Source organism: Schistocerca americana, chromosome 5, assembly GCF_021461395.2.
Source record: "Schistocerca americana isolate TAMUIC-IGC-003095 chromosome 5, iqSchAmer2.1, whole genome shotgun sequence".
Classification (NCBI taxonomy): Eukaryota; Metazoa; Arthropoda; class Insecta; order Orthoptera; family Acrididae; genus Schistocerca; species Schistocerca americana.
Window position 1 is genome coordinate 32,354,971 of NC_060123.1, and position 22,981 is coordinate 32,377,951.

The 22,981-nt window shown below is 39.6% G+C and overlaps 1 protein-coding gene across 1 annotated transcript in view; it reads right to left on the reverse strand.

Moving 5' to 3' along the window:
- The window catches only part of LOC124615848 (chitin synthase chs-2-like), a 231,621-nt gene that overhangs the window by 169,499 nt on the left and 39,141 nt on the right, over positions 1 to 22,981 (reverse strand). Inside the window, exons 2-4 of the mRNA XM_047144001.1 lie at positions 19,860 to 20,104; positions 11,542 to 11,835; positions 10,070 to 10,282 (exon numbers count right to left, since the gene is read on the reverse strand). Of these exons, the coding sequence (XP_046999957.1) occupies positions 10,070 to 10,282; positions 11,542 to 11,835; positions 19,860 to 20,104 (752 nt within the window). The remainder of the gene's footprint in view (positions 1 to 10,069; positions 10,283 to 11,541; positions 11,836 to 19,859; positions 20,105 to 22,981) is intronic.

Here is a 22,981-nt window from a genome sequence, read left to right on the forward strand (position 1 = left end):
AAGGTAAGTGATGTCCATCAATTTGGGCACATGCTCAATTTCAATAGCTGCTTCACAGCCCATACCATCAATATCTTTCCCCCAAACAGCAGCTTTTTAGAGCTGCAGAGATAGCAGTTGTCCCTGCTACACATCCTTTCTTACCGTAATCCTCCTCAATCTCCACAATCTCCACTAGACCCCTGCCCCACCACATGCATCTCCACCCCCCCCCCCCTCAGGACCCCAACTTTACTCAGCCTGCACCCAGACCCTCCCATTCACAGACTCCCCTTCCTCTGTTCTATCACCCACTCCTAATCCACAACATGAGAGCACAGATATTGATACCACTACTACGTATCAAATTTATCCCCATTTATCTCTCTGGTCTGAGGATCACAGTTGATGCATGGATGTCCTGTTAGCTAGGAGTGGGGTAAGCTTTTTGACACTTGCTGAAAAGTCAAGCAAGTGATCAGTCGGCAGGTGAGATCTTGGAATGAATGTGTACAAGTTGGGGTACAACCTCGTTGACACAAAGGTTATTGTGAATCATTTATTCTAAGTAATATTGTGCCGTCCAAATAAGTATTTATTTTTTTCTAACAGTGATCAAACTGACTTTAAAAGAGCAATGGCTAACTAGCACGACAATGTGAATGGCATGTGTGTTCCTGTAGCTACGTGATGTTTTAGATTGACATAGGGAGTGTTTTTATGGACTGAATATACAGTAAACTCAGTATTACCTATAAAATGTTTATTTCCAAGAGCCTTATTCATTATAGAATGATTATTGAGAAAGTTATACTGAAGAGAGGAAGTCAAAGTGAGAGGACACCTATCACACACACATGGTGAAAAATACTATTACAGTGATACGTGTACTGTGGGAGTAGCTTTGTCTGGCAATGCTGTGGGAAGACAATCCAGTGCTGATTACAAACAACAGTAATCCACAGGTCATGCAAAAGGACATAAAATAGGGGCTCCCTTGTGACACGAGTGTTCCAGTCTTCAGATGGGACAGCTACAAAGAAGTGGAAGAAGAGTCCATTTACAGCTGCAGGGTGTATACCACCCGGGACAACTGGGAGATCCAGGAAAAACCCGAGAATTTTTTCATCTGGGAGAAATCTGGGAAAAGCCCGGAAAATTTTTAGAATTCCAGGAATTTTTCATTGTATTAGTTTTCAGTTACATTTTTGTGATTTTGACTGGTAAGAACCAATACTCTAACAAAGGATATTACTGTATCCTGCTTCTGCAGAATAATACTGCAGCAACAAAACATGAACAACAGGAAAAAAAACAAAAAAAAAAAAAAACGAAAATAATACTTAAGTTGCAAAGGAAATATGCCATATACAACAATAAAACACAGTGCTTCTACAAGTGCCTGCCAACAGCAAAGTGTGTCAGAGGCTTTAGGAAGACTATGCAAGGCTTCCCAACAACAAATTGCTTCTGATGAGCGTGATGTGACAGCTTTTTACATTAGATTTATTTGAGCAGTTGCGGGCGGGCTCTTGTGCATGCGCAGTTGAGTCGCGTATGAGTAGTACCTTCTCCCGCTTCTGGCTGTAGATGTGTGTGGCTGGGCGCCACTATCTAGTACTGACCCGGTTCGGGAATATCCGAGATCCGGGGCTGATCCACAGAGCAGTCTGAGTTGCAATGGGGAGGTGGGTAGTCTCCACGTAACCCGTGTTTACGCTTAGTGATTTTACTGTTTCCTCTTCATTTATAGCTCTCACATTAAATGAAAACAATACAGATTTCTGGGGCTGGGAGCTATCAAATGAATTAAAATATGTTCGGATAACTATGGAAGGCTAAAATATGTTATTAGTTTCAGGTTTTATTTTCACCTTTATGACAGTCAATGACTAATTGCCTTGCAGAACAATGAAGTTATTTTTGTCAGTTTGCTAAAAAGATTTGGCTTTTATTAATCTTTTGCACTGAGGCAGTCAATTTATTTGAAATGAAGTGTTTAATTTCACACTGTTGGCTAATTTCAACTGTTCGCTGCATTTCAAGTGCATGTTTTCCATCTTCTAGCTCTTATGGCATTATGCCATAATAAAGAACCAAACATGAGATAATACAGTACTGGTACTCAAGAAAATGTACATCCAATTCTGGATACATGAATGTGCACTTTAAGCTGAATTATGCATTTTAGTATGGTTTACAGAATTCCTATTCTCTTGAAGTGTATCCTCTGATGTCTTGTTTCTTTTATGACACAATGCAATATCTTTTAATATTTTATACATACGAACATGCGGGCTTCCTACATCATCGTAGCTGCGCAAGCACAGTGACACCTGTTACCTGGCACACTCTGGCAACTGCTGAAATGAACCAATTTCTAACAGGTAAAATATTGCTAATGGTGGTTTGAAAAGCATTACTTTCAAAGTAAATTTCCTTTTACGCAAGATGAACTATGTGTGAGATGGACAATGAATTTCTTAAATCACAGAGCGTTTGACTCTCGTTTAAAAATCAACTCTTTGAGGATGACCATCTAGAAGAATTTTGAGCCCAGAAGATCAGACATATACGTCATTAAAAATTTTACTGGCACATTTGTGTGGTGTATCTTAAAATGTATCATGCGCAAAAAAGATCAACATTACATGTTTATTAATCTTAGAGACCAATATTATATGTGAAAGCTTTGTTTTTCTTGTAGCAACACTATGTATATTAATTTAAACCATTAACTGTTCTTATTTGTGTGTTCGTGCTGCTTACGAGTGGTCTCGCTATTGGCTGACTACATCACGTGTCGTATGCTGTCATCAGCTGGTGAAATCACGTGACGTGAGCTATGACTGGCTTACAAAAGCGCGTCGCAATCTCAATTTCTAGGCTTCAGAAAGTAACATGTTGTGTTTGGTGAAATTCAAATTTATACCGTCGTAACATGAAAATATGCAGCGTACATGTTGCTGCGCATCAAAGATCTTTCCAAAACATGTTTTTTTTCCCCCTGAGTTTCGTTTTCTAAAGTGTTGGGAAATTCTACGTCAGTGTACAAAACCATAAACATTCAAAGAATTGATAAGTTTTACAGTGCCGAGGAAAAATATACTGTCACTTAACACAAAAAAGTGTATTTTCACCTAGGAGAAAGTCTATTTTCAACCAGGAAAAATTCGGGAATTTTTTTTCCCTGTCCATGTATACACCCTGAACTGGGTCCTTAAACAGGATGAAAGTGTATCAATTCCTGGATGCAGATACTATAAAGAAAAGGAAAATGAGCCTTGCAAAGAAATTGAACTAAAAGCTGTGATCGTAACAAGGGAACAGAGAAGATTGAAGAAGAAGGATGACCACGTGATGACTAAACTTCAAATGTGCAGATGGAACATCAGAGCACACAGCAGCCACTGGCAGCAGAAAGTGATAAATGCGAGTATCAAATGTGCTGTCGATGTGTAATTAGAAATGCTGCAGTAAGCAATAGTAGTGCTATAATTGCATGTGATGAAACTTTGTGTGGGAAAACTGTAACAGTTTCAAGCATTGGGTAATATTTTCTGGATCAGTGTTTGTCAATGTAGAAATTTTAAATGGAGCCATCAGTACCAACAAATTGTCAAACAGAAAATGTAAGTAATGTGGAATTTTGGCAAGCAAACAGTAACAAGGACCATAGTGCAGAAACTCAAGCACTCCCCAAATGATAAGATGAGAAAACATAGAGGCAGGAAGGTCAAATATGCAGAACTACCAAAGACATGATTAGGAAGGAGCCCAAATTTAATAGATAGTGTAGCAGAACTTACAGAAAAGAACATAAATGAACTGGAAGAAAAAACTAACAAATTTAATAGATAGTATAGCAGAACTTAACAGAAAAAACATGAATGAATTGGAAGAAAAAACTAACAAGTGGAAAGCAACTCAAAGAAACTTGAAGAAAACATTGACAGACAAGAAAATAACTCTCATAAAATTGAGGAAGAAATTGACAAGAATGAGAGTAATATAAAGAAAATTGAAATAACAATAAAAGTCTCCAATGGCAAATTGAGAACAGATTTGAAATTCGAATTTCAAACAGTAAGACAATGTAGCAAAACAATGGTTAAGTTTTGCAAAACTATTTATGATGTGATAAACAGGAGGAGGTTCAAAATAGGAACAGAGGAGGAATTCAAAGATGCAAAATGATAGTGAAAATTATAAAGAAAAAACACAGATACATCACAAATAATGAGAGTGTCAGCAAGTAGTGCAGAAGCTGTAGTTGAGAAAACACTAATTGAAGAACTCATGGAGAAGTAGGAAAAAGTAGATTGTTTTTCAAAGAAGGAAGATGATAATTATGATGATGAGGGGAAGGAAGAATATGATAAGGAAATAGAAGAAAACATTGACGACTTAATAAAGACCCACAAAAAATATCACGAGAGGTCAACTCAGTAAGTTCAAAAGTTGGCATCTCCAAATGCCTTTTACCTGTTATAACAAAAGTCAAAGAAATCCCTAAATATTAGGAAAATTATGATGGTTATTACTGTAGTGTTGCACAAACACAGATTCATAATTTCCACAAACCAATTTTTATTCTACCACTATATGAAGTAATATGCTAAGACACTGAATTAAAAAATAATCAGCACACATAGCCAAGGCGTAAATTAAGGCACAGTATAACAGTGAAGTACACATTTATCATATTAGGGCCTGGCACGCTGGCTTATATAAGGCTGTTTTGCACACAGCACGGCACATGCTGCACCATCTGTGCGAGGCGGTCTCTTGAGACCAGCCATGGAGGTGCATGCTCTTTAATTGTGTACACTTACTACACAGAGTTACAACAGCTACAAAAATGCAGAATGAAGAAAATGGTGTATGGGGTCCTGGAAAATAAAAGTAAAAAGTGGACTGTTTGGTTGGCATCACATGACACAAATGCAAACAGTCTTGTTTAAAAATGATGACTAGCAGAAGAAAGTGACAGAGACACTAGATAGTGAGTGATAGCAGTGAGGAAGCCTTATTTTCATTGTTTGATTGACTATCTTTATTTTACAAGCAGTGGGCTAGTGTGCAGTGCTTTTATGTGTATTTTGGATAACATTTTCTTATTACCATGTTTAATATGGAGAAAATACTTGAAGAGTATCATGTCAGGACGCAGAGAGTTATAATTTACATAAAAGTGCAGCAAAACACATCAGGATAGCATGCATCAGAGGCCATGCATTGTATTAAACTGGACAGATAACATGCAAGGCATGTTTTTTTTTCCCACGTAAAGAGCTAGAGAACAGAGTGAGTGAGTCATATTGAGATGGTGCGGCACTGCAGCAGCATAGGCAGCAACTGGCATTGCACAGAGTGGCTGTAAGCAGTAGGTGAAGTGAGGAACTTCAGACTTGGTGTCAGTGATCACCACTTGATCAGCTGAGCACAACACTTGGCAGGAGAAGTGGCACTGCACGAAGGCATTATGTGAAATGTCGGCTAGCTGCTTGTCACACTGTTCAAGTGAGACTATGCAAGGAACCCATTGTGTATGATATTACATCCCTGTGTGTTTAATATCTTCTGATTTCAGACATTTGCATTTAGTATGTACAGTGCAGTAATTTCAAACAATGGTAAACCCAAGATGGAATGTAACAGTATTATGGAAAGGATAGTTGCTACTCACCATATAGCAGATATTCTTAGTCGCAGACAGGCACAATGAAAAGACTGCCGGAAAGTGAGGTTTTGGCCAACAAGGCCGTCATCGAAAATAGACAACATACACATGCAGACTCATGCAAACATAACTCACACACATATGACCACAGTCTCTGGCAGCAGAAGTCACACTGCGAACAGCAGAGTGCGATGGGTGAGGAAGTCGGGTGGTAAGGATAAGGAGGAGACTGGGGTGAGGAGGGGGAGGGATAGCAGAGTAGGGATGGGGGATGGAAAAGTGCAGCTTGTGAGAACTTACAAGGATGACTGGAGAGAGGGCAGGGCAGCTAGGTGCCGTCGATAGATTAGACAGAGATTGGGGTGGAAGTGAGGGCAGTAAAAAGACTGAGGGTGCAGTGGTTGAATAGAGTCCTGTGTAGTGCAGGAATGGGAACAGGGAAGAGGCTAGGTGCGTAAGGACAATGATAAACAATGGTTGAGGCAAGGAGGGTTATGGAAATGTAGATTATATTGCAGGGAAAGTTCCCACCTGTGCGATTCAGAAAATCTGGTGTTGGTGAGAAGGATCCAGATGGCACAGACTGTGAAGAGTCACTGAAATGTAGAGTGTCATGTTGGGCTGTGTGCTCAGCAACAGGATGGTCCAGCTGTTTCTTGGCCACAGTTTGTCAGTGGACATCAAATGGACAGAAAGCTTGTTGGTTGTCATGCCCACGATGAATGCAGCACCGTCGTTACAGTCAGCTTGTAGATCACATGACCGGTTTCACAGGTAGCCCTGCTTTTGATGGGATAGGTGGTGTTTGTGACCAGACTGGAGTAAGTGGTGGTGGGAGGAGGTATGGGACCAGTGTTGCATCTAAATCTAGTACACAGATATGAGCCATGAGGCGAGGGGGTGGGAGCCGGGGTTGTGTAAGGATAGACAAGGATAGTGTGCTGGTTCAGTGGTTGGCGGAATACCACTGTGGGAGGGTTGAGAAGGGTAGTGGGTAGGATATTTCTCATTTCAAGACACAATGAGAGGTGTCAAAACCCAGGCAGAGAATGTAATCCAGTTGCTCCACTCCTGGGTGGTACTGATTCAAGAGGGGAATAGTCCTCTGTGGCTGGATTATGGGACTTTGGGAGGTGGTGGGTGACTGGAAAGATAAGGTACAGGAGATTTGTTTTCATACAAAGTGGGAGGGTAATTACAGTCTGCAAAGGCCTCAGAGAGACCCTCGGTGAATTTCAAGAGGGGCTGCTTGTCACTAAAGATGTGATGACCATGGATGGCTAGTCTGTATAGAAGGGACTTCTTGGTATGGATTGGGTGGCAGCTATTGAAGTGGAGATATCACTAGTGTTTGGTAGGTTTGATAAGGCCAGAGGTACTGATGTAGCCATCTTTGAGCTGGAATTCAACATCCAGGAAGGTGGCTTTTCAAGTTGATTAGGCTCATGTGAAGTGAATGGGGGATAATGTGTTGAGTTTCTGAAGGCATGTGGATAGGGTGCCCCCAAATTCGATCCTTTGACCCTTCTGCTGGAAGAAGGAGCCACTGGCTCCAAAAGTTTTCATAAGTAAAACCTTTCTTTATGTGTGTATTCTCATGATGCTGCTTGGTGAGTAGGTTTTTATGTCTATCCAATTACATTATATTGTCAAAATGTGTGTTTCAGAGAGAAAGAGAGAGAGAGAGAGAGAGAGAGAGAGAGAGAGAGAGAGAGAGAGAGAGAGAGAAGAGAGAGCAAGTGCATGCATGTGCATGTGTCCGTACTCAAGCTCAGTCAAGGATTTATTCAAAAGCCAGTGAAGTGTAAGCTTGTTGAATACTTAGTGGCTTTATTATTCGGTGAGTTGTTACTTTTTATTCCTCTACACATAGCTGGCCAGTGTGGCCGAGCGGTTCTAGGTGCTTCAGTCTAGAACCGCACGATGGTCGCGGGTTCGAATCCTGCCTCGAGCATGGATGTGTGTGATGTCCTTAGGTTAGTTAGGTTTAAGTAGTTCCAAGTTTAGGGGACTGATGACCTTCGATGTTAAGTCCCACAGTGCTCAGAGCCATTTGAACCAATCCTCTACACATACGTAAAGTAGTTCCTGTAAATGCTGATGCAAGCAGAGTAGCACCATTCGCAATTTGTGGTTAGTATACTTTAATAGAAGTTGCCCATAGTGTCTGCCTCTGCCTGTTAATGTTTAGCTTGACTACTTTCACATTCCTGTAGGCTCTTCATCTTGATGAGGTTTGTGAAACATGATATGTGACTGACTGACTTAATGAATAAATGATTGGTCTTGCTTGTTGTGCTCTTGAAACGGACTGCTAACAATGATGGTCATAATTCCACCCAGAGTAAAATCTGTGCATCAGTATTCAGTTGCTTATTTTTATTCCTTTTATTTTTTGATACTGTTAAAGATATTCAATGTGTTAAAGGATACAAAAGAACAATCTAACACATGTAACAGTGCCAACACAAGCTGAGTTGGTGGAAGTGCACAGTAACAATGCACCACCATATGAAAGTGGTTAGGTGGTGCATATATTTCCATTGTGATCAGATGAGTTTGAATGCCAAAGAACAAAGTGACAGATCATCTCACTGTGAAGAGTTGGTAATGAAAAGAGAACCACAAACCCTGGTGCTTGAAGACAAGCATATCACATATGAAGTGATAGTGAAAAAAGTGAAAGTCAGTCATGGATCAGTTTTTGACATCTTGTACAACGTTTTGAATGTGATGAAGGTCACCACCTCCTGAGTTCTGCAGCTGCTCACACTTGTTCAAAAAGCCTGCCAAACTGAGCCAGTAGTGGAAATGTTTCACCTGTTTCAGGCTACTTAATCACCATGAGTGAGTGCTGCATATATCACTTTGGTCCTAAGACAAAGAAACAAAGTAAGAAGAGCAAACTTATGTATTTACCACCACAAAAAAGCAAGTGGTTCTGAGTGTTTTTTGGGACTGTTGTGGTGAGATTCTAACAGGTATGCTTGCTCAGGGTAAACCATCACATTAGCACACTTGAAAATCTCCTTACAAGGTGACAGTAGGCTATCAAGATGGCAGTGTCATAGGAAGTGGGCCAAGGGCGTGCCTCTTCTCTGTGACAACGCCCTAGTTTATTCTGCACAGGACACAGTCACAAATGCTGCTTATTTGCACTATCAAATTTTGTCTTCAACTCCCTCATCATACTCTCCTAACGTAGCAACAATTTTCTTTTTTCTCTTTCTTCAATAAATAAACCCTTGTTTGGCAGGCATTTCCAGTTAAAGTGATTCCTGAATAGCCAAAATACAGAGTTCTACAACCAAGGTCTCCACCAAGTCATACATTGTTGGGAAAAATGTTTCACACTGAAGGGTAAATATGTAATTTTTATGATTACAGCTTGAATTTTTTTTGGTGGTAGTAAAAATTTAATGTCAAGTCCTTGTACATGCATCCTGGAGAGTTCTTTACCATTATATTAGTCATGAAAATCTTAAAATGTAAATTATATTCAGAATCAATTTTCACTCTTCGGTAGTGTGTCCACTGATTTGAAACTTTGTGGCAGAGTAAAACTGTGTGTGCTGGACTGAGACTCAAACCTGGGACCCAGATTTGCGTCCTGGTTCAGTACCCAGTTTTAATCTGCCAGGAAGTTTCAGTACTTTAGACGCTTGTAACAGCGTCCATTACCAACTCCAGGTAAAGTACAAGGGGTGTGGTTAAATGTACTGGACAATGACTTATGATCCCAGTAAGATTTATATTTTCATTACTACAAAGATTGGGGATTGTTGTAGCTGACGTGGTTGACATAAAGCCTTTGATTAGTCATTTCATCAGTAATCATTACAGTTTATAAATTCCTTTTAATTTTTTTTAGTAATGTATGTCTGCTAAAAACAAAGGTAAGGCCAGAACCTAGGATGATGAGATATTTGAGATATCTCATCATCAATTTTTAGTGTTGAGGGATTTAGTTCAGTTGTTTGTATTAAATGCTGCTGTCAACATAACATCATAGTTTTATAGGAAAAAATTCATTACCTACACAACCAAAGGTAAATGCCATTTCCTGTTAATACAACTCTCTGTATAGTGGCCACTATCAAAAACCGGTTGAGTGATCATTACGAAAGTATTGTCTGGGAATGGTGGCTGGGTTCTATCACATCCTACATCATCCAAAATGTTCAAAGAGATTAACCTTGTCTGTTCAAATGGAAAGTTAATAAATTTGTACTGTCAGAAACCTGGTCAGAGTTTTATAATGTTTGCTGAACCAGTTTATTAAAAATGCAAGTATTAGGATAACAGGTCGTTTCTTTCAGTCTTAATAATATTGCAAGTTATTGCAAAAAATTCTGTACCCTCTCAAGTGAAAGTAATGAACAGTGTGATATCAGTACTTTAACTTACCTAGAGGAGCATTTTCTGTTGCAGAAATATAATTTTCCCACCATCCACATGAAATAAAGATAGTTGTGACTGGAATCAACCACAACTGAAGTTTTTCACTTCCTTCTAACATTGGCCATACTACAAATCCTGTAGCCTGAATGGCTGTAGCAGCAACATCAGCAACTAATTTAATAGGACGTCCTGGCTCATTCATATTTCTTGAGGCAATAGCTGTGAAGTTGCAAATAATGTATTATGACCGCAGTTCAAATTGTATGATATACTTAATAACATGGAGTTAATGTATAAATAGAAACATTTGAAAGCCCAGTATTGAAAAACAACAATATGAAAATAATAGATTGCTACTCACTATATAGAGGAGATGCTGAATTGCCAACAAGCAAAACTAAAGAGACTGCTAAAATATTAAAGCTTTCAGACAAAGCTTGCTAGTGTCCTGAGACAGTTGCAGTGTGTGAGTTGTGGTTGTGTCAATATGTGTTTGTTTTCTACTGCAGAAGGACTTTTTCCAAAAGCTTTAATATTTTAGCAGTCTTCATCACTGTGCCTTCCTGCGACTCATTGTGTCTTCTATGTCATGAGTAGCAGAGTTATGCTTGTGTGAATGTGTGTTGTGTCTTTTCTACTGCAGAAGAGGGACTTTGTTCAAAAGCTTTAATATTTTAGTAGTCTTTTTCATTGTGTCTTTGAGTCAATGCATCCTCTATATGGTAAGCAGTAATATTTTCCAAATTGTTGTTAATGTATAAATACAGCTATTTAGAAATATTACTTAAGAAATAGGCATTTCAGTCAGATTTCACAATCCTAAAATTCATAAGACTCAGTTTAAAATACTGAAAATTTTAGTTAGTCTATAATTCTTTTCCCAAATGTACAATGCCTACAGCTTTTAGATGTTGGTAATTTACAATAAATTTTTCTATTCTTATTACTTAAATGAAATACTCTTTCAAAGCATTGCCAGAAGGTACAGAAGGTATGGAACAGCAAAAACACGGCACTGTGATTCAGATTTTCAAATTACCCACCTGAACTTCCACATAAAATCTACGAACATAATTAGTTTTTTTAATGTGAAATATTTTGCACTGCATATCTCATCCCATCCCTACAAAATGCACCATCACATAAAATGCAATTCATCTCTGGTAGTATTACATACAAAATAAAATAGCTGTCTTATATCCTCCCATATACATGAACATTAGCAGTCCCATAAAATGTCAAAACATATTTTCATAGGTAACTGAAATGTTATCAGTTTAATTACTACATGAAAAAATATAAATTAGTAAAGCTATAACATCCTATGAGTTAGTAACCATTTCCAAATCACAGCAATAAATAATTATTTCATTCCTTTAACAAATGCTAGCCTCCTCTGACAGTGCATAAACAGCTATTCTGATCACTTCTTGGATTTAAAAAAGTGTATATGTCAATGTGTTCAACAAGAAACTTACCAAGCACACCAGGAATAAAGCAAAAGCAGTTTGTCAACATGACACCCTTCAGCACATCAAGATTGGGCAGAATTACAAAGAAAAGAAGTGCCATGCCTATTGTGTGAAACGTCTCCATAAAGAAGGCAATAAGGAACTCTGGTAGGGATGGTTTTGCTACAGTTTTAAAGAAGCACATTCGTGATGCACGGATGAATGTGCCTAGTTCTGGGACAGCATACGCAATCAGTATACACCACATCCATGCCACTCTTTCTTCTTCAGGTAGTTCTGCAGCAAATTGTTTTTCACCACCTGCAAAATTATATTCCCCTGTAATTTCTGTTTTCTGAAAATAATTCTTACATTTTAAAAAATAATTTTCTAGTAAGTTATATTTTTGATTACTGCACATTTTAATGAAAAACACATCTCTCAGTCTGTCTTTCATTTTGAGGAAGAAGTCATAATGCTAAACTTTCAATACAGTACAAATATTTAAAGATTGTTTGTTTAGTACCTGCAATGGTGTGACAATGCTGCTACACTACACTGGTCGGTTCAGGCACTTCACAGGCTGGTAATGACCAGGGGAGAGGAGGCAGAAGAGTAGGAGGAGGAGGAGGAGGAGGAGAAGGGCAAATCAAAATCCATGGGCTCCACATCAGCAAGTGGAGATGCAAGTCTCACTGGGGCCCCTAGGCTGCAGGCAATGAGAGGACAGTGGAGGACACAGCACTGGGGGAGCACACAATTGCATGTGGTAGCCTGTACCTATAACAACATCGTGACCAACCTTATCACCTGATAGATCATAGGATTGGTGGTGACGCCCCAACAGAGTGAGGGACAACTGATTTGCATCACAGGTCAGCTGATCCCTACTGACATCCACCACAAACAACTGCCGACTTTTGTGGCTCAGCATGAAACCCGGATACTCAACCCTGCTGCCAGGACTGGGCCTAATTGGCATTGTGGGAAGAGGCAGACACTGTTGGCCCTCAATATATGCATAAAGTTCACCATCTCCAAGTTAGAAGCCTGATGAAATGGGGCAGCAGTCAGATGCCAGATACCATTACAAATGCAAGTCTTCAAGCAACTACAACACATATTGCCTACTGGTATTGGAGATTGCAGTCCTGGAGAATCCCTCAATGGCAAAAATAACCAACAATGCACGGACAATGGCAGTCTACAATGTGGGGGACAGTTTGGCCTACTGCTGATTGAACTCTGGATTGGACCCCACCAGAAGCCGCAAGAACACATTAACAATGGCATGGTTGGCAGAGGAGTGATAATGAATTTCGTAGCAATAGGCACTGAGAAAGAGGGCTCATCTCTGCAATTGGTGGGCAGTACTATGTGGCAGCTTAGAATGAGGGCCAAGGAAGGAAACCAGTGGCTTTTGTTTGTTGATGAAGAGGAACCTCGCCCCATACATGAAAATATGAAACTTTTTAACTCCCTTTGAATAATTATGCTGTGCGGTCTTCGGTGTCTTCGATGAGTAGGTGATAGGCCTGTCAGTACCATTCAGGCTGTCATGGGACAAGACTAAACCAATTCTGTACTGGGGTGCATCACATGCCAGGGTTAAAAGTTTACCCAGCATAAATATAAGCCAGACAGGGAGCAGAGCACAAACATTACTTGAGGGAATGAAAAGCCCACTGACAGTCCACAGACCAGATAAACTTAATGCCCTTCTGGCAAAGCCAGTTAAGAGGCTGGAAGATGTGTGCATCTCAGGAGATGAACTGGAAATAATACAAAATCTTACCCAAAAAAGACCTGAGCCCCTGCAGGTTCTTGAGCACCAACAGGTTGATGATAGCTTTGATGTTGTCTGTCATGACAAGGCCATCTTTGCTAAGCACATATCCCAAAAGGATGCACCTGTGAGGAGGAAAAAACTGCACTTTTCCAGCTTGCAACTAAAACAATTCTCCAGGAAGCATTGGAAAACTGACTGAAAGTTTAATAAATGCTCCTCTCTGATAGGGTCCTTACCCAGATGTCATCCACGTAACTGATGCAACAGGGAGTGTCCTGAATCAACTGCTGATAAATTCCTGGAGAGACTGTGTCCAATGGCAACTGTAGGTAGGCCTCGTGCAGATCAGTCCAGGAAAAATACTGGCCCGCTGACAATTTTGCCAATAACTCCACCAGCCACAGAACTGGATACAAATCCATAACGGGTTGCATGTTGTCCATTTGTTTAAAATTGCTTCAAAAGGTGCACAGCACTGTCAGGATTTTGTATCACCTCCAAAGGGATGGCCCACTCACTCAAGAGAATAGGAGAAACAACTCCTTGATACCCCCTATGCTACAACTCAGACTTTTACCTTTTCACACATGGCAAAGGGAATGGCATGGAGGCAACAAAATTTAGTTACCACTGATGCCTTGAAATTTTCAGCCTAGCTCAAAGTATTTTCAAATATTTCACCGTATAACTGCAGTCAGAAGTCCAAATCATGAAAAGCTACAAAATGAGACACTAAATGCACTTCATCAGCAATATGGAAGTCAAAAACTTAGATTTTCTTAATGCTGGCTAACTAACACAAGAATGGTGTTGCAGGTTGTATTCATGACACTCTTATGCTACAGGTTACAAATATTTGTGAATAAGTACTGAGATGTTTTGTATTGCAGTATAGTTGAAGTAGAACTAGAGACATGATCTTTCATAATCACAGTAGTTCACAAGGTGTCCACAAAGAATGCCCCAAAGTTGAGGAGGGCCAGGTGAAAAGAATGGGAGTGAAGGAACTAAGGCCTTGAAGAAATTAGGATATGGTGTCTTGATCCTCAGTTAAGATCAAGAAGATATTATCAAAGAACCTGAGCCAGAGAAGGGGTTTGGGAAACTAGGGAGGTTTACTCCAAAGGGCCTACTAACAGTTTGGCATAGGAAGGTGCCATGCATGTTCTCACAACAGGGATGTATTTGGTTATATACCTTCCCATCAAAGGAGAAGTGAGGATGTAATTGGTAGGATGTATAAGGAATGAGGTGGAGTGTGGAGTTGGAAGGACATTGGGAGAGATAGTGTTCAATAGCAGCAAGGCCATGAGCATGGGAAATGCTGGTGTATAGAAAGGTGCCATCAACAGTGATGAGTAGGAATCCAAGTGGTCATGGGGTGGCGATGGTCAAGAGTCAGTGAAAAATGTGGTTAACATCTTTAATGTGAGAAATTAGGCTACAGGCAACTGGTTGTAATGTTGGTTGAGAAGAGCAGAGATTCTTTCAGTGGGACCATGGTAACCAGCTGCTATGGGGCATCCAGGATTGTTGGGTTTATAGATTTTGAGAAGCATGTAGGTTGGTGTCAGGTGTAGGGCTGAAGGAAAAGCCTTTGCATAGGAGTGAAACTTCTGTAATATCTAGAATTTTTGTGGACAGACCCACCACAGGCTTATCCCACCCCATTAGAGGCAGAGCCACACGTGAAAGCAGCCACACCATATATTAGCTGTGCTGCAATTTTTGCACAGTATTTTAGTGGGCATGACTGCCAAACAGTTGTACACAAGAATGTATGGCCACCGCCAAACTGGCCAAAATCACTGTTTACCACCCAGTGATGAAACACCTTGCTGAGTACAACATGTTTGATTTCAATGGCTGCTTTACAACTCAAGCCATCTGGATCCTTCCCCGCAATACCAGATTTTCTGAATTATGTAGATAGCAATTATCCTTGCAACACATCCTTTGTTCCTGCATTCCTCCTGACCTCAATCTCCAGTAACCTCCTGCACCCACATCCTCTCCCAGCAGTCTCACCTTCCTCTATTCTGTCAACCCCACCCAAGCCACACCCCTACATTATCATGCGCTGTATGAACACACTGGCTCTAGTGTCTCCATAAATCACTTTACTATCTTGAGCACTTGCTGCCTCTCCCTCCTGCATTCCTATGTTGCACACATGTTACCCACCTCTGAGCTGTCAGCCATCCATTACCAACCCTTAATCCTGTGGCCCGCCTCTTTTCTCCCCTCACCCAACCCACCCGACACAACCTTCCACCCCCGTCTACTTGCCAAACTGCAGTCCCCACAAAAGATAGTGAAGTTTTTCTACTATTCAGTGACTTGTCACACACATATTAAAGCTGTAAGAGTCAAAAGCAAAGAAGTTATCATAAATGCTTTACACTACAAAGAACCAGAAGAGGAAGAAACATGGTTGATGAAAGCGTCGACTGAAAGCGTTGACTCATTCTCTGCAAATTTTAATGTCAAGTTCACTCTAAAAAGCAATACATCTACATCTAAATCTACATATACATGATTACTCTGCAATTCACATTTAAGTGCTTGGCAGAGGGTTCATCAAACCACAATAATACTATCTCTCTACCATTCCACTCCCGAACAGCGCGCGGGAAAAACCAACACCTAAACCTTTCTGTTCGAGCTCTGATTTCTCTTATTTTATTTTGATGATCATTCCTACCTATGTAGGTTGGGCTCAACAAAATATTTTCGCATTTGGATGAGAAAGTTGGTGACTGAAATTTCGTAAATAGATCTCGCCGCGACGAAAAAGTCTTTGCTTTAATGACTTCCATCCCAGCTCGCATATCATATCTGCCACACTCTCTCCCCTATTACGTGATAATACAAAATGAGCTGCCCTTCTTTGCACCCTTTCGATGTCCTCTGTCAATCCCACCTGGTAAGAATCCCACACCGCAATATTCTAACAGAGGATGAATGAGTGCAGTGTAAGCTGTATCTTTAGTGGACTTATTGCATCTTCTAAGTGTCCTGCCAATGAAACACAACCTTTGGATCACCTTCTCCACAATATTATCTATGTGGTCTTTCCAACTGAAGTCGTTCGTAATTTTTACACCCAGGTACTTAGTTGAATTGACAGCCTTGAGAATTGTACTATTTATCGAGTAATCAAATTCCAACGGATTTCTTTTGGAACTCATGTGGATCACCTCACACTTTTGGTTATTTAGCGTCAACTGCCACCTGCCACACTATACAACAATCTTTTCTAAATCGCTTTGCAACTGATACTGGTCTTCGGATGACCTTACTAGACAGTAAATTACAGCGTCATCCGCGAACAACCTAAGAGAACTGCTCTGATTGTCACCGGGTCATTTATATAGATCAGGAACAGCAGAGGTCCCAGGACGCTTTCCTGGGGAACACCTGATATCACTTCAGTTTCACTCGATGATTTGCCCTCTATTACTACGAACTGTGACCTTCCTGACAAGAAATCACGAATCTAGTCGTACAACTGAGATGATACTCCATAGGCCCGCAGCTTGATTAGAAGTCGCTTGTGAGGAATGGTGTCAAAACCTTTCCGGAAATCCAGAAATATGTAATCAACTTGAGATCCCCTGTCGATAGCGGCCATTACTTCGTGCAAATAAAGAGCTAGCTGCGTTGCACAAGAACGATGTTTTCTGAAACCATGCCGATTACATATCAATAGATCATTCCCTTCGAGGTGATTCATAATGTTTGAATACAGTATATGCTCCAAAACTCTACTGCAAACCGACATCAATGATATAGGTCTGTAGTTCGAAGGATTACTCCTACTACCCTTCTTAAACACTGGTGTGACCTGCACAATTTTCCAATCTGCAGGTACAGATCTATTGGTGAGCGAGCAGTTGTATATGATTGCTAAGTAGGGAGCTATAGTATCAGCGTAATCTGAAAGGAACCTAATCGGTGTACAATTTGGACCTGAAGACTTGCCCATATCAAGCGATTTGAGTTGCTTCGCAACCCCTAAGGTATCTACTTCTAAGAAACTCACGCTAGCAGCTGTTCGTGTTTCAAATTCTGGAATATTCCATTTGTCTTCCCTGGTGAAGGAATTTCGGAAAAACTGCGTTCAATAACTCCGCTTTAGCGGCACAGTCATCGGTAACAGTACCATCGGCACTGCACAGCGAAGGTATTGACTGCGTCTTGCCGCTTGTGTACTTTACATACGACCAGAATTTCTTCGGATTTTCTACCAAATTTTGAGACAATGTTTCATTGTGGAACCTATTAAAGGCATCTCGCATTGAAGTCGGTGCCAAATTTCACGCGTCTGTGTCAGATTTAGTATTAATGAGGAGCAGGAATGGATAGTAAATGGAAAGATAAGAGATACAAGTAAGAAAGATATCTGTAGCAAAAGACTAGCATAAATCATTCAGTTAAATTACAAATAATATTATAAAGTCTTACACTTTGTTATGAAGAAGACTGAAGTCATTCAATGTAAACATAAATTTATAAAACAGAAGAATACAATGAGAAGTAATATGGTACAAGTGTTATTCAGAATGTAAGTTCAAGTGGATGGTAAACATAAAACATCAAGAAGTGAAACTTCTTTTTCTCTATATTTATAGACAGTGGTGGCTCCTGTGTAAGAGCACGAGTGCATGTGAACACCCTAACTTTCGACAGCTTGCAGATTCATTGGTTATTTTTCTTTGAAAGTTGTTAAATGTAACACAGATGCGGCAATCTAAAGGATACAGCACTTCAATCTACCGCGCTGCTGCTTCTCCAGACTCCGTGACACTTGGCAATAGGGTTGTGAGCATACCTTCAGTTGATAAGGTCATGAGCACACCTTCAGTTGTGCACGTTCTAAGGAGCTTTTGTCCATGCTAACTCACGTAACATAATTGTCTTATCGGCCAAATACATATGGATTAGATAAACAAGGTGCACAGTTTGTGATGTGCACAGCTAGGTCTTACCACTCAACAAGTTTACATCAGTGCCACGAAGCAGTAGCACACTGCAGCAGACTTTTATCCCCCTTCATTTGGCATAAATTCTGCTAGATCATAGCACACTCCTCAGATATGCTAGTTCACACTATATACTGTAGTAAAATTAGATTGGACGTATGTTAAAGACATGATGACAGTAAACCTATTCTGCAGGATTCTGAATGAGAGACAATATATTGAGTTTTGCGTTTTATCATACAGTAATACATTTGAGGCACGGAGAATCATAAAGGCCTAAAGCACACCAGTGTCGATTATGAGGCTGTGGCATTTATTCATGCTTCTGAAATCAGATCACAGTAGTGTCTTTTGAGTTATGTCCAGTAGATGTTTAACATCATCACCTAGTCACTGCCTCTTGCTCAGGAGAGGCCCATGAAGAAAGTCCACAAAGAAAACAATAAATACTAAGAACTTTTATCAGAATAGACTGAATGTTTGATTGTAATGGCTACTGAATGTTTCGTGGTGTGATGCGCAATACCCACATCATCATCCCTAGGGGCAATATCAGTGGAAGAATGTCAACACTGTGACCAAACCTTTGATTTTGTGCTCATCTGTCAGCTGCCTTGGCATCTATTTGCACACATTTTGTAAAAAGCAAGCTGCTAGGCGAAAATTTTATGCAGCAGTGAGATAATGTAGGTATTATCATATGAGGGAAAACAACATGTGATCAAATGGGGCCTCTGATATGCTTGTCATTGCTTCTTACTAACAAATGAAACAGGAACCTACTGTCCGATCATGTACATTGGTTTGTCTGCATGCACTACCATGCAGGGTCCAGTATCTTCAGCTGAGCAAGCAGAACACCATCACTCCCAAGTTGTGCCAGGTTACTGGGTAAAACTCTCAGTAGCCATGAGGATGCTTGTGTGGCCCCACAGTTCACCTAATGCCAAGTACATTGAACAAATTTAGGGTGCAGTTAAGTGATTTGTGCAAACCTTGAACCCAACTCTGACCATTTTCTATGAGTTGTTTGACCATGGTCTGAAATGGTCCCGCAACACAGAATGCTAAAAAAGGTTATGAACTCCAGTTCAAATGAGAAAAAGCTAAGCATGCAAACAGTGCCAGGCAAATAGTTTAAAAAGAAAATTATTAAATACAAATTTTGTGTGACTGCTTAACTAAAGTCTACAGGTCCTTAAATCCAAGCTAAATGTTCAGAATTTTATTAAACTCAACACATGAAAACTCTTAACATTTGAAAGCAGATGGAATGAATAAATGAATAAATTCCTAATTTTAATAATGATTAATCCGTTATTTTAAAAAGCCTTCCAAAATTCCTTAACAAAAAGGGCTGTTATGGTTTTTTACTAATGTGACAAGGAGCCTTCTGCTACATATATATAAAATATTAATTTTTTGTGACTGTTCTAGAAGATGTTCTCAGCTATAATAAAACAACATTATTTTTATTTTTAACAGCAAATAAATATTTCTTAGTTGCATAAAAAATTCCCTTTAAGCAATTTATCAGGTAAGAGACAATTAAATATTGCAATGTGCCTTACCAAGTCCTTTGTTGCAGTAGACTGTTTGCTTTCCTTTTCTGAGTTGTGATGTCATGAATAGCACAGTTCCTTTAACTAAGACTGCTGAACCAAGCACTACCACCGTAGTGAAAATAGTAGCTAATACTTTCACTAACTTAGTAAGAGTCACTAGGGCACGTTTGTCACTAACAGAACCACTGCTCTCTCGTATAGGAGGATCCCGGAAGACATCCCATGGTTTTCTCTCCTGCTGTGTCCTCTGGCTGCAACACAAAAGATTATTATTATTAAATCAATATTATAACTTAGTTTGTAGATTCTAATCATGAGTTAGGTATTTACAAGTTACATAGCTTACAAATTTTGTCTATGAGTCACTCCTCTTGCCAATTACCATCTGTTAAAAGTGAACTTGTGATAAATAATTTATTACATGAGCTAAGAAAATTGTATTCTAAAAAAGGGTAGCAGGCCGAGGTAAGAATGAGGCAGAGCTGTTCAATGTCAACAAATAACATTTCAAACAATGGGAAGTACAGGTTGAAATATCGACAATTAGGAAAAGGATAGATTGCTATTCACGATAAATAAGACATACTGAGTTGCAGACAGGTACAATGAAAAGACTGTTACATGTTAAGCTTTTGGCAAAAGTTTTCATCAGAAACGAAAAATCCAATGCATTCACACAAACAGGTACATCTTATATACACAACCACTATTTTTGACTGCTCCGGCCAGTCCACTGGGCCAGTCTGGGCTAAGCAGCCAGAGATGGTGACCATGTACTTGTGAGGTGTCTTGCTTGTGTGAATGTGCACTTTTTTTTTCTTTCTTAATATATAACAGTTTTTTCATTATGCCTGTCTGCAACTCAACGTGTCAACTAACATTTCAGATACACAAAAGGATTACCGGATAGGATGAGTCACTGTATTGGAAATTTTTATAATTTATACAAAATGCAATGAGATTTAAAATAGATGCTTTAAATTCCATGTAATATATGACTTGTTTTACAACACTGTAAATGTAAAATAGAATTTCAAATGACATGGAAACTAGACCTTACACAATTTATATTTGCATAACTGACAAGTGTCATGAGAGTTGCTGCCACTTTCTCATAAATAGGCCAATTCCTCATTTACAGCATTTTCTAAAGTATATTCTTAAAACAAACTTTGATAATCTAAAGTAAATCCATATCGTTTCTCTAAAATTTAGCAGTGGAGTTGTTAATCCATCATTTCAAGATTTCAATCTTTTGTTCATATTAGGACATAACAAAAAAGAAAAACAAAGCATTTGAGTGTCTTAAACTGAACGCAGTGTGCTGCCATATTCATGTCATTTTCAATCCTAGTCTTGTGAAGATATGGTAAGCATAAAACTTTTTTTACAGTATCGTATTTTTACAACAGACCTGTTTAAAAATGAGTGCAATGACTGGTTTGTAAATGTTAGCTGTTTGGGATTCATGTTCTAAACAATTTTTCACTATTTTGAGTGACTTCTTTTTATTTGACCAGCAAAGTCCCATCAGTTCAAATTTGCTTGTGGCTGCAACTGTTTCAGATATACCCAGTGCGTATTTTGCTTACTGTCTGTATGAATTGCTGTTCCATGGCTTCATCATGTTTGTCTTCCAACAGGTGTGAACAACAAACATTTATTGTTTTACAATTTGCAATCCATTCAAGTATACACAATATGTCCACAAAACTGTATGAGTACCCTACTCTAATACAGAACACACTATCAGCCAAACAGTACAATGAACTGAGATCTTCAGACTGAACTCTGGCGGCAGATACGTTGGCTACGCATTTTGTTTTCTTAAAGAAAACATACACGTGTCACCTTTCTCTCTACAGTGTACTATTAGCTCCTTCTCTTCCGGCAGATTCCAAAACCATAACCTTTGTACTAAGGAAATACTTTTATGCAATAGCAGGCACAGAACCAATCCCTTTATTTTTAATTTCCTATTTTTGAGAGGACTGATAACTGTACTCTAGCAATGTGTCCTTGTAAGAATATATTACCCCTATAATACCTTTGGAGAAAAGAGAACCACTTGTATGAATATCAAGAGCTCTGATGGAAGCCCAGTTCTAAGCAAAGAAGGGAAAGCAGAAAGGTGGAAGGAGTATATAGAGGGTCTATACAAGGGCAATGTACTTGAGGACAATATTATGGAAATGGAGGAGGATGTAGATAATGAAATGGGAGATACGATAGTGCGTGAAGAGCTTGACAGAGCACTGAAAGACCTGAGTCGAAACAAGGCCCCGGGAGTAGACAACATTTCATTAGAACTACTGACAGCCTTGGGAGAGCCAGTCCTGACAAAACTCTACCATCTGGTGAGCAAGATGTATGAGACAGGCGAAATACCCTCAGACTTCAAGAAGAATAAAATATTTCCCATCCCAAAGAAAGCAGGTGCTGACAGATGCGAAAATTACTGAACAATCAGTTTAATAAGTCACAGATGCATTACAGACAAATGGAAAAACTGGTAGAAGCGGACCTCAGGGAAGATCAGTTTGGATTCCGTAGAAATGTTGGAACACGGGAGGCAATACTGACCCTATGACTTATCTTAGAAGCTAGATTAAGGAATGGCAAACCTACATTTCTAGCCTTTGTAGACTTAGAGAAAGCTTTTGATAGCGTTGACTGGAATGCTCTCTTTCAAATTCTGAAGGTGACAGGGGTAAAATACAGGGAGCGAAAGGCTATTTACAATTTGTACAGAAACCAGATGGCAGTTATAAGAGTCAAGGGGCATGAAAGGGAAGCAGTGGTTGGGAAGGAAGTGAGACAAGGTTGTAGCCTATCCCCGATGTTATTCAATCGGTATATTGAGCAAACAATAAAGGAAACAAAAGAAAAGTTCGGAGTAGGTATTAAAATCCATGGAGAAGAAATAAAAACCTTGAGGTTCGCCGATGATATTGTAATTCTGTCAGAGACAGCAAAGGACTTGGAAGAGCAGTTGAACGGAGTGGATAGTGTCATGAAAGGAGGATATAAGATGAACATCAACAAAAGCAAAATGAGGATAATGGAATGTAGTCGAATTAAGTCAGGTGATACTGAGGGATTTAGATTAGGAAATGAGACACTTAAAG